This window comes from Helicoverpa armigera, chromosome 11 (assembly GCF_030705265.1).
Source record: "Helicoverpa armigera isolate CAAS_96S chromosome 11, ASM3070526v1, whole genome shotgun sequence".
In the NCBI taxonomy this organism is placed as follows: domain Eukaryota; kingdom Metazoa; phylum Arthropoda; class Insecta; order Lepidoptera; family Noctuidae; genus Helicoverpa; species Helicoverpa armigera.
Window position 1 is genome coordinate 6,758,112 of NC_087130.1, and position 13,244 is coordinate 6,771,355.

General features: G+C 38.2%; 1 protein-coding gene across 1 annotated transcript; it reads right to left on the minus strand.

Moving 5' to 3' along the window:
* Nucleotides 1–4,017: 4,017 nt before the first annotated feature.
* LOC110370172 (uncharacterized) lies at nt 4,018–13,129 on the minus strand. The gene is made up of 8 exons (XM_049850622.2): nt 12,731–13,129; nt 10,902–11,004; nt 8,594–8,725; nt 7,528–7,759; nt 5,886–6,041; nt 5,437–5,594; nt 5,035–5,089; nt 4,018–4,692 (listed from the first exon to the last, which is right to left on the minus strand). Exons 1-8 carry the CDS (start codon nt 12,803–12,805, stop codon nt 4,464–4,466), a joined length of 1,140 nt encoding a protein of 379 aa, XP_049706579.2. The 5' UTR covers nt 12,806–13,129; the 3' UTR covers nt 4,018–4,463.
* Between the last annotated feature and the right edge of the window lie 115 nt (nt 13,130–13,244).

Consider the following 13,244-nt stretch of genomic DNA (forward strand, 5'->3'; position numbering starts at 1 on the left):
TTAGGAGTGTCAAAGAGTGAAAGTAACATCATATATCAAAACGTCTTGGTAGTTTTAAACGCAATAAAGAAACTTCCTCAAATCGTATTCAGAAATATTTGTTAAAGTTACTTATTTTAATTGAAACTATAATTGATGAAAAAAATCTACTGACCGAGGAGGGTACCGATAAAGACCAATTATTCCCTTTCAAATAAAAATTAGAGGTAAGGAATTAAGAAGCTATTTCTTATCCGTCATAATGTAATTTGCACGTCTTCGCCACCCACGTGAATTTTTACATGAAGGTCTTACTTCGTAGCCGTAGCCATCTGTAGTAGACTTGCTCACTTCAAGAAATGCTCTATCATTTCATTAATGGTCATATTATATGGTAATCTAACTCGGATACGGCCGGTTTAAATCATAAGGTTTTTACTCCACCCAGAAGAGGAACCGCCATATGTAGAATCGATGTCGATTTGAGCAATACTTTCAGGATTAGGGCTTGTGTTTGATGCCCCATTCAGCCCAGGAACAGATTTTAATCAACTGTGATTTTTATGCTATTGTTATATGTTATACTTAAGACTCAACGTTAATTTTTCGTGAATTCATAGAAAATAGTTAATGTGGACACAAACATCTGTGTTTTTTAGTATAACCAATATTATCAAGGTCTATTGTGATAAGTATTTCTCATAAAGAGAATCTAATAAAATAACTTATTATTATTCTTGCAATTTGGTTCTCGAGAATTGGTATCTGTCGGGATATACTAAAACAAAACGAATAATCAACAATTTAATAGACATCACAACAACCATTTGGATTGAGTACACATTTCTAATTTACAAAATAACTGCTAATATTTATATACAAGAATCCTATAATATAATTACAGACCGTATAAAACTTTTTAAAGTTCATATAATATAAAAGTACAATTAATATTTTTGCGGATCAGTCAGAACTCGACCTCGACGTCTATTCTTATTGATACCCAAACTGTAATACCTTTATGTATTTAATCCGACACACGACACCTTTGCATGATGACCACGCGACCTTTTCGCCTCACTTCAGCACAGGGGCGAATTTACATATAGGCTTTTGGGGCGTAAGCCCAGGGCCCCGCGGGTAAGGCGTGCCAGTATCAGTAGCTCATAGAAGGTTTAGTACGGGGCCTCTGAGTTCGAAAAATGGGACTTTTTTCTATAGAAGGTCACCGTAGAGGCTGCGAGGCTTGTGTCAAATTTGGCCGACTGATGAACTGATTTATAGGTAGATGTGGTGTTTTATTTGAAAGCTAGTTTTTTGCTAATTTTGAGTTCCTAAATTAACTATTCCTGTTCTGTTGCCCTTTTTATCAAAACTACTGGGTTTTTTGTCAAAACATAATATGCCTATTTTGTCTACGTACCTAATTTGGCAAACTTTTTTACGTATTTATGTTGGTGGCCAGATTAACATATTGTTGATTGTCAGACTTTCTGGCTTTTTTTAAGTATCCGTAATTATACTGGCAAAATTTTTTAAATGAACGAAATCTGGGACATACATATTTAGGTACCTAATTAAGTATGGGCCCCTAAAAATTTATTAGCCCGGGGCCCCATAACTTCAAGATCCGCCCTTGCTTCAATGGACTGAAGAGCCTATAAACGTTACTAGGTTAATAGCTAACGTTAATAGGTATAAATGCAATTATAGTTACCTTACTGCGTAAAAACCCTTACAAAACTCCTCCCCGCCCCTTTCAGTAAGCTCTGTTTAATCTTACTGATGTCTTTGCCTTGAAATACGGCTGATCACATTAATTGACTTTGAAATTAAAGTAACGCATTTTACTTATGTTAATTGTAATGAAATATGGAAAAATAACTACGTAACTATAGACAGACAATGTTCACTAACTGTTAGGCACGCTGTCTAGCGCAGGTTTAGAATACACATATAACATTAACAGCTATAGATTCAATGAAGTAACTTAAAATTTGATTTAACTATCACTCTGGTAAAACTTTTCAGCTAACCGTTCGTAAATCGTCTGTAATCTAAATTCTTTTTGAATGTTTTTACTAAGTGTATACATACACGAAAAACATGATCATATTTTGATCAAATAGAGTACATAGTAATTAGACGCAGTATTCATCGTTGTATCAATGAACGATGTAAGCTATTTAAATAAAAAAAAGTTACTAATTCGAACACGGTGATGGTTTTTTGTTTGATGTTCATGATCACAATATTTCATTTCGTGTATGTGTGCACGCCTAAAGGGTTATTTAACACAATTACACTACGACCAACGTATCTTGACGAGCCTGAATTAGTCTGCATTTCCACCGGAGATATGCTATGATACATTGATAGGGATGCACATCATAGTTTATCAGTGGTAGGTAGAAAGGAATTCTACTAAGCTATGATTTTATATGAGATGCTGCATTCTATCATGCATCGTATCGCTACATAGGTTGGTATCTGTGGTAAAGGTCACACAGCTACGCTATTACATTTTCGTGGCATAGCTGCATAAGCACATCAAAGCAGTTTTAGAAGGGATAGGCGATTCTCCTAAAAGATCAACAAAATAAGACTGCGCAGCCGAATACCTTCAGACTCGCCTACCTGTCCACGTTGTATCTACGAAAGAGTTTCAGTCCGCTTATACATAACCACAACAAACACGCCTTCAATAACATCGACACTGTACTATTTGACTTCACTACTGACTTAATATAAAATGCGGAGTTGCATTTCTTTAGCGGTTAGGCCTTCAGCGAGTTTTCATGTAAAATATAATAAGCAAAGCTCTTTATATTTTTTTAATCATTGTTGGTAAGTTCATTATATCTTAAAATATTAAAAATTAAAATATTTTTCATAGATTATTTTGCTCAAATAACTGTGTACCATTTTGGTATTTAGAATTTGGACGTAATGATTAAGTTTTAATGAAGTCAACTGACGACATTACAACCGATACATTTTCTACTCTAACAATTTTGCCTAAACATATTGAAGTTCACAATCCAACCTAATGAATTAGGTGCGACTTATTTTTTACTTAGACATTATCATGAAATTAACTTGTACACATTAAATAGAATCGTGCGTGAATGTGTAAGTAACAGACCAGTTGAAACTTAATTTAAGTTTTAGAATGTATGATAAGTTCATAAGTTGTTTTTATTACATTAAAATTTTACACACATACTTTATTTACAATAAATAAATTACAAAAAAGTAGTCTACAAGTAGCTATGTGCTTGTTGGTGACAATGAAATCTGAATTAGCATCTAGGCATGTCTTTCTTTCAAAGAAAAGTCCCAGAGTCTAAAGTGTTGACTGAGTGAGATAATGCTTTCGGCTTTCATAACTTTTAAGTGAATTCAGCAACTAGGTATTTTTGCCAAATCGTATTTTAGGAAATAATTTTAACCAAGATTTTATTAAATATAATGAATGGAATACGTGGGCGATGCAATGAAAGTTCTCGTACCATATTCAATATATATTAATTTTAATGGCTTGTAAAATTATGTGATTTATTTTTTTATGAAATTCGCTTTTATCAGTCTTTTAATTTAACAACGGATGATTAAATTAAAATGGTTTAATATTATTAAATTGATTATTTTAACAATCTTTTTTATTATTGGCCTAGTCGTTAATCAGTGATCACTTAAATATCTTTGGTGAGATGTTAGTTAATTGCACTATGTTTGTAGATTAGAATATTGACAAGAGCATAAGGCTTTGTGTGGAGTAATTGAAAACACGTGAAACAGGGAGGTCAAAAGAGTAACATCACAAATTCTTAACATCTTACATATTTCAACCAACAACAACGACGAACAATATTCGGGCTTCACAGAACTACTTCAAACGGCTTCGACAAATGGCTTGTATGTAAGCATAATAAAATTCTCAATATATGAGACCATTCTACTCTTCTTACACAAAAGCAACTGTCTGCACGCTCGGGTTTGTCCTCAAACCATATAAATATCCCGACATTTACATTTTTTATTTATTTATTTATACGTCATCCCTCGCGGTCATTGTATATCAGAATACAGAATAAAACAAATGAATACACTTATGCATGATCAACATTATATAACACGTGAGACATAATTAATCATGTCTTTCTTCCTTTACTATGGCACCACATTATTTAGATTTAATGTTCGCCAATTCGTAGGCCCCCGTTTCTTTCGTCTTCCCTTATAAATTATGAAAATGCTCTTATACACATCAAATAAACTACTTTACAATAGTAGGTTTAAAAAATAGATACTAATTGTCGCCAATTTATGAAGACACATCGAAAACTCGTGTAAGTGTATGTATGTACAATACATTTTATTGTTCTTGTCTAAATAACTAAAAGTTGTATACTTCATACAAAAGTGTATCAATCGTTTGCCGACAGTTGTGGTGTCTCGTCGGGGCGAGACGCAGGTTGTTCTCATTTGTCTGCCGGGGGCGGGTCGGTGCGCGGCGCGGGCTCGATGGTGATGCAGGTGTCGGGCGGCGTGGCGGGCGACTCGGAGAAGCACGCGGTGACGACGAGGCGCGGCGAGGGCGGCGGCGACGCGAGCGCGGCCGGCGCGGGCGGCGCGCTGCTGGCTCGCTCCTCTTGCTCCACGCGCAAATGCACCACCTCCATGTTGTTTTTACTGACGTCTTCGTCCGTTCTGAAATGGTGGCACAACGTTTAACGAGTAAGGATATCTGTTTTTGTAGTGTCTCCTACATTGGTAGCAAAAAAAATTAACTTAATAATAATGCTAACTACTATTATTTATTGTTTTATTTAAAAAAATGAGAATGAAAATAATAAGATGAATAAATCAATTGAGAATTAAGTGGACACGGACAATAAAGTAATAGGTTCAATACATTGTTGCTCAGTTTGTTACTTAAAATATAAGTACATACAATTGATGTAGCACGAACCTCTTCCTGGTACATCAATTGTACTTATGTAGCACAGGAAGAAGTTCCTGCCACATCATTTGTATTCCGGCAATGATTACCTGACAGTGGGTTCTTCTAAGTTGTTTATGTTAGTTGTACTCGCTACCGGAGTTGCTGAAAATATAGATACATATAAATAAAAGACTTCTTAGTTCACCATCATAAAAATAAGCAACATGCGATGTTATTTACCTACTCTATTGATATATTTGAAAGTTAGATAAGTTGGTAATTATTACATATTTATTTCTTTTGTAAGATGGCATGATGAAATTAATATTGTTCTTATTTTTTCTCATTCCCATGATGTTAAGGGCTATAAAGGGTCGGCGGCGACTCAGTCCCTCGGCGACCGAAACATAGGCAACTCTAGGCCGGAGACAAGTGCGTAATTAAACTAATGAAAGTCACAGTCGTTGGCGACTAGTCACCAGTGAGTTCAGGCCCTTAAGGATACTAACGGTGAACGGTATCGTCTCTGAGCCGCTGTTGCCGCGCGAGCGGGCGGCGGCGCGTGTTGTCGCGCACGCGCAGAGTGATGCCGGCGCACGCGCCGCTGCCGTGCAAGTCCAGCGCCAGCGACGACTGCGACCCGCACTCCGATTCCGCCGCACTAGCACTGTCATTGTTATGTATTATTTATTAATCAAATAACTTATGTTCACCAACAATATAAACGTCGGTTTTCTTAAAACAACTGTTTACTATGAACTTTCATGTTCAAAGTAAAAACGGACGTTTATGTAATCGGTGAACCTGGGAAGGAGTATATCAAAATAAATTGAACTAGTAAAAGAACTGAAATCGACAGAAAAAATAGGCAAGCTAGGTATCAAAACGAGGGTATTACTGAGCTGAAATGGTAAAACAAAATGAAGGCGGACATTAGCGTGAAGTATATGGACTTTACCTAACGGCTGAATGCGGCGGCTCATCTACGGAGAGCGCGTAGCGGCGCAGCGGGCGGCGTAGCGCACTGACGGGCAAGGCCGCGCGGGTGCTCGCGCTATGCAGGTCGGGCGCTGAACCGAACCGAGCCCGAACCTTCGCTCTTTCGCCACCAACTCTGTGTTACATATACTAACTGCCCTCATCATCGTCCTCGCTTGTGTCTCAGCAACGCTTCTCAGCGATAACCAGAGATGTACATACTGTCTGTCCATCCTAAACTATTCACGAGCTTGCGATATGCCTTTGTGACACGGAATTAAGAAAGATGAGCGGAGATGTTATAACGCACCTGCATTGACCTACCTAGGTTAGGCGCTTTCTTCAAAACTATCAGTTACGTGTGAATTAAAGAGGCCTTCGGTTTCTTTGAGATAATATCTGTCAACGATTTTTATTATTGCAAAAAATGGGTGGCATAAGGACGGAGAGAGCAACGTTCTTCGTCTCCCAAACACTGCACTATTTTCTTAGGAGGTTTTCCATTATGGCATCTCCGCTAAATCATGTTGTTTTCTATGCTTTGTGATATAATGTTGTATTAGCACAAAGAGAAGCGAGGCTCCTGTTCACGGTAAGCAATGACATGTGTCAGTGAGCGTGGGGTAAGCCGTTGGAGATTCTACGGGACTGGATGTCTACTCTTTGGTGATCCTACGAGTGCATGCTTACTGTCTTTTGTGAATAACATTGTTTTAATACTTTTTGTCAGCATTATACAGGCGTGAATCAAAAAGTAGTATGGGTACGGTCATTCCCAAATGTTTGAACATATGTGTGCTAATATTTTTTTCATGAAAAATATGAAAAACCGAACTAAAACGGCAGAACCAGTTCAATCATCAGTTGTAAGACAAGATATACACGAAATAAAGTTTGGAAATGACTTCACCCATTCCTTTATTTGATTATATCCATACATACCAGGACACCCTGTATTATTTTGCATAGTAAGCACACACCATTTAGACTAGGCATTTAACTTTTACTGATCAACACAAAATTAGGCATAAAGGTATGTTTTAGGAGCGAGCTGCTGACTGCAAAAGCCGACCGCACGAGCAGCTGTACTACCAGTTTGTATGTATTTACATTAAATCGTTTTGGATCGAAGTGGCAACAGTATTTGCAGTCGCCCTAAGGGCCTGTGGTGTGAACACGTATTGCATTCATCAGTATTGATAATTTTAACTAGACAATAGAAATTCATCGTACAGAATCTTCTTTGTCGTCACACTCTTGGCAGAGTGGTCGTGGTCGTCATATCAGGGGTAGTAGCAAACTTCACAATCCGGTCAGCCCAACGCAACGGTGGTCGGCTGCGCGCTTTTGTGCCTTCAACTTTCCCCTGCACGACAAGTCGTTCCACAGAACCATACAGATGAGAAGATATTAATTAGTTAGCAAACATCACAGGCCAATTTTATGCAGGCCTTGTACGTGCGATTGACAATTGCAGTCGGCAGCTCGTTTCCAAGATGTGTCTTTAACCCGTTGTATGCCGGTGCGCAGATATCGCGAGACACAATTGATTTTCTATTGTTCTATAATTAGCGGCATACAAGCGGTTATTGTCGTCTGTCAACTTGTAGATTGTAGTGTACCTGTGATGCGGCGCGCGGTGTCGATGCGGCAACGGCGCGAGCGGCAATGCGTGCGGCAGCGGCAAGGCGTGCGGCAGGCGGTAGACGCCGAGCTGGTCGAGTCGTGCAGGTGCACAGGCCGGCCCCCGCCTCGGCAGAGGCCGCGGCATCGCTTGAGGCCGCGCCGGCGTCACCTTCGCCGCACTGTCGCGCGCTTCGAACGTCATCACGCATGCCGCCACTACTATGAACCCTGGAATGTGGACGAGAGGTGCTGTTTGGTGAGTCGTGTAGTACAAGTACTGTTGAAAAAGCTTAATCAAATCAGTTAGCCCCTTGTATGCCAGTGCGCGGATCCACGCGAGACATAATTGATTTTCTATCGCCTCTAATTAGCGACATTCAAGCAATGAAAGGCTCGTATAACAATATCCTTTTCGGAAGCAAGTAAAAGTGAGCCCTTTAACTTGCAACTAGCTTATGAGATTTGAAGCACTTACAAGAGCGAGTCACTCAAAATTAGTCAAAATAAATAACCTAACCTAACCACTACTATTTAAAATGAAATTTCCGGTAGATCGAAAACGATCGAATACTCGCAGAAAAAAGACAACGATCGTAGTCTCGTAGAGCTACGGAAACTGCGTAGCGGCTACGCACGTAGCGTTTGGTCGTAGCTATCGTAGCCGTAGCGCGTAGCATTTCGTAGTATCAAACGCAAGCTACTCAATCTCGTTTTAAAAATGGTTTTGATTTGGGATTTAATTTTAGAACGAACCTCAAACAAATATTCTGTGCTCATAGCCGAGTGTAGATAATAAAATTGTGGATTACAATTCAAGTAGAAATTAGGACTGTGATCAGGTAAGTGTGGTCGTCACCGCGCTTTTTTAAGATTTCCTCGTCAGTTTAGCAAATAATTTGTGTGTTTTGGGTTGTAGAATTTTTGTATAAGAGGGTAATTTTAATTTATATACGTATTAAATAAAAATTAAAAAAAAAGTTAAAATTATTAGCCCAAATAAAAGGGTATTTTTGAAGATATTGATTATATCTATTACTATTATATGTATATAAGTGATGGTACCTCCGAAGCCCATGACGATAGGTCCTGCGTACGAGAGGTTGTTGAGATGGAAGCCGCGCGCCTCGTCCTTCACCGACACGGTGGAGTTGCCGCGCACCTCCTGCGCCACCGACAGCGTGTCTGCGTAGTACCCTGGAACGTGACACGTGCAGATATTAAAATCAAAATTCAAAAAAGCTAAGTACAAGTTTTTATTCACAAAATATTTACATTAATTGAAAAAAAAAACTCATATATATACAACTTAAAACTAATACAGTGCATCAAAAAATTGCTCCTCATCGCTGTCACTGGGTAATGTACCCAAAAGACTGGCAGCATTGCCACGTTGGATGGCAATGCTCAACCTCTGTGCGAAATAAAAGCCAGCCTTTGAAAAATAATTTAGTCAAAATCGGCTGCAAAACAGCATTTCTCGAACGTAATTTTTTTTTTTTGCAAAAGACAGCCCTCAAAACATTGGCACATGTGTTTTTGCTGGGAAGAAGAAGTGGCGATGGCGCAATCAACTTCCCAGGTAAGTGAGGTTCAACATGTACCTATACATGTCTGTCTGTAGGTTAAAAGCACCTTTCAACAATCTTATAATACTCATCACATATCTACACTCATATTATGAAAGAAGAGAGATTTGATTGTTTATATTATTTGTTTGACTTGAATAAGCTCTTATATTGATCAAGGCTATAGACTACTTTTATCCGGGTTCGTGCAGAGATTCCCAAGGAATGCGGGTGAAACCGCTGGCAGAAACCAGTTTATTAATAAAGCGATTGATTTATATGTATTAATTTATGTATTCATATAAATATTACTTAGGATTCCTAGTTAGTATGGCTTTCTGAGCAAAACATTAGGCAGATTAAATAGGTTGACACAAAAAGCAATATTCTGCCATCGTGCGTTTTTGCGTTGATTAATAACTGATAATCTGTACAAAATATGAGCAGACTAATGGGATAAGGACAAGCGTTTATTTCGGACGATAGAACCACAGCGCTAAGACACGAAATTGAATATTTTCTGCATCAGATAAATTACTTCTTCTTCCCAGCCGTAACACAAGAAAGTGGTGAAAGGGGGCGTTTTGGGTGCTGTCCTTTTGTAAATTTGACGTGGCTAAAAACTAGCCCACTTCCAATAAACGTTCTTGACTTTGACTTGACTAAATAACATGTTTAACACGATATTCCAGAGGCGCAGTTACAGAATGCAATCAGAAAATAGATCGCAGCGTAACAATGGACCGGGACTGTATGGCGAGGTATCAATAAGTAAGGACAGCACGTGAGACCGGAGGCTCCAGCCGGAAGCGTCAGCCGTCACGTGCAGGCGACAGGAAGCACACACACATGCATAACATCAAGCGTGTATGTGTGTACGTAACATCACGTACACACGCATAGGCTTGCGGCCCCCGGCGGGCGCTTTTGTTCGCGCTTGTATCGCTCGGGGCGGTAAAACGAATTCAGACTTAGCTTGTTAACATCTACATTCTTCTATCTAGTCTTTTGGAATTTAACTATAATTTAAATACGTTATTCAGAGTGCAGTTCGTTCGTGACCGATTGTTCATTTCAGATTTTTTTATTACGAATAAAGCATAATAGATCAGTCAATAGCGTCGTCTTATATTATGTTATGGCGTGACTTTACAGTCATATGGTTATATATATGGTCAATGCTTCCCATTAAAGGATAAAAAGTACCCTACATATAAATGTAAGAAACATACCCAGGGAAAGATTGATGGAAGGAAATTATGTAAAAGTAGATTTTAATACCGTAAACCTCTTGAAATATCGTACTTATCGTTTTTGCAATAAAATAAAAGTTATCAAAATATTTGGTTCAACGGTTCAAATCGAAATCGCTGCTCTTCTTGTCGCGTTAGGGCATAGTATAAACTTTATACTATGGTTAGGGTAAGTGCTTATCGTTAGAACAGTAAAAAAATACTCGGTTAATACAAAAGGTCACGAATGTGATTTCTGACATAACTCCATTATTGCAGAGTTCACCTCCTTTACATTCAATTTATAGACAATCCATCAGCATTTTATTAAAATTTACTGGCTTTTTTATGTTTCTTACTGAAATTAGCAAAATGTTCTTGCTGAATGTGGATTACTTGTCTTTTAAATAATTTATTTTTAAAAAAATCTGTCAGCGTTCAAGAAGAATCAAGAAATGTTACAGGCTTTCTTCCGGGAATTCTTTTTATTAAGATTTGCTGTTTTCTTATGTTTATGTTCCAGTTCCCTCAGGAAGCAGTTACCAACAAATTAATTTAAATAGTTAACGTTACCTATGACGGCCATGGCAGCTCCCAGCAGCATGAGCAGCAAGCCCGCCGACAGCGCTCGACACGCGTGCCATAGACACGTCGAGCTCATCTTGCCCTTCACCACCTGAACACAAAGTGTACACATTAGATTCAGATTTATTTATTTTTAAACATAGGTACAGATACACATGAGTGTGAGACGTTACATTTTTGTTTGTTCCCTATGCTTGGCCATTAGGGGTTAGTAAATAAATACTAGTTAGCAGTAGTAGGAGGAGGGAAGCTTGTGCATGTTTTAAGTTGCATTTGTATAACGTAATTAATATTCAATTCAATGTTATAATATTTATGTAAATACATAGAATATTTTATATGGGCTCTAAAGGCGTAATACCTATGTTCATATGAATAAGATAAATTATTAAGGTGTTTTTAAATAAATAAATAAAAATTATAACTTGACGGGTAACAGGGATAAATAAAATTGTTTTCAGGAATACAGTTTATAAGTCTTAAGTTTAAGAAAGCGAACTATAAAAATATTTTTTAAATGAGATTTTGTTCTGATTATCACGCGATTTTAGTGTCCTATTGGTCGGTAAAGGCTTCGTAGATATTAGAGAAGATTCGGGTCAACGGGCTTTGAACGGCAGTTCACACTTCTTTGTTTTTTCCTTTGCAAGGCATTTTCGTAAGTTCAATGTTTATTTCTTTAAAGAATATGTATTGAAGCGATCTGTATTCCGAATCGGATAATGTGCGGTGGTCCAAAAAGTTCCTTCAACATTATCGAGTGTTTTGTTCCTCCTTCCTATAACAATGAATCATTTTTTGTTTAGACGTTGCTTTCTTCAGCACATACTAGTGTGGTATCCACGGTGTTATGATCTGTGATAGTATTACTTGAATGAAAATATCAAGTCGAATCGGTGCTCACACTCCATACTAACATCAATACATAACATAAACATATACATTAACATCAATACATAACATATACATAACGTATACATTCATAACATCAATACATATCGTGAATAAAGCATAACTTTTGTAGAAATATGAATGTATCTTGAAGTCATGGTTATCTTGAACAAAATTTCGGTTTATTATGAAACGTCAATTGTCTACAAAAGTTAAATTAATTTGTATGTATTAATAGTATCAATATCATTAGTGTCCAAAATAAAATTTATATGTTTTCTCTTTGTATAGCAATATTATCAGAAACTGTAAATAAATAGGAGAGCGCGCGGTTTCAACGCGCAGCTGTCACGTACTCGACACAATTCAACGCCGACGTTGTCTCACGAGTCGCCAAAATAAATATGTTTCCTACATTAGAATATTCGCCAAATGTAGATTGGTGCCATTGTAATGTGGTGATCAGTAGACAGACTCGTAAACGAGCAAATCAACTAACTTTATGACCCAAACATACATGACTGACTAATAACGGTTATCTTCTAGGACATATTTGCATAATTTCTTTTATATGAGTACATGTAAATATGGTGGATCATTTTCAACTCATTTAGAATCGATTCTCATAAAGATGTTGACATTATAACAAAGGGTTTCTTTCATCATGTCTGTTATTCTTATACTTAAACGATAAATAAGTAGATGGTAATAATTTTAATGTATTCAAAGATCAGAGTTATTGTGCAACAAGTTTTTTGCCAACTGTTGAGTTCCAGCTTCCAGCAATCACATTCACAAGATGATTCAGATACACTGTCATAGGGCCTAGGTGTCTCAGTGGCGAGGCTGGCCTGAGAGGTTGGAGACGGCGCGCGGGATGAGATGAGTTTGGGGTAAGGGGTTAGGCAGGTGGGTGGCGTGGGTACCTGGACGTTCCAGGTGGCGCCCGAGGCCGGGTGGGCGCGGCGCAAGGGCCCCGTGACGCTCCGCGCGCGCCGCATGCCGACTGCCGCGCGCCGCCGGCCGCTCGCTGCCGCGGCCGCTGCGCACGCATGCAGCCTCTCAGCTCCAGTCCACCTGCGTCCTAATTCCGTTAATAAAAATTACGATGTTTGAGAATTGTGCAGATGATGCTTGAGCCTACGGGGTTCACGGAGACTAATGATTAATGATTACGCAGAGGACGACGATACGGAGTTGCCTGAAATGTTCTAAATTCATAAAACAATGAAAAGTTCTTGACGTTAAGTTAAGAACGACACTTAATCGAATGAAAGCTTGCATTTTTTTATAATGTTAATGAGCATTGTAATAAAATTGAATATCAGTTACATTGGCACACTTTTCATTGTTTTAAAGTCTGACCGCATCGTACTGTGTGCATCGTGTTTCCAATTTCGGCCAATGATCTTTATATAGATACTGTTCTTTAATCTGAGT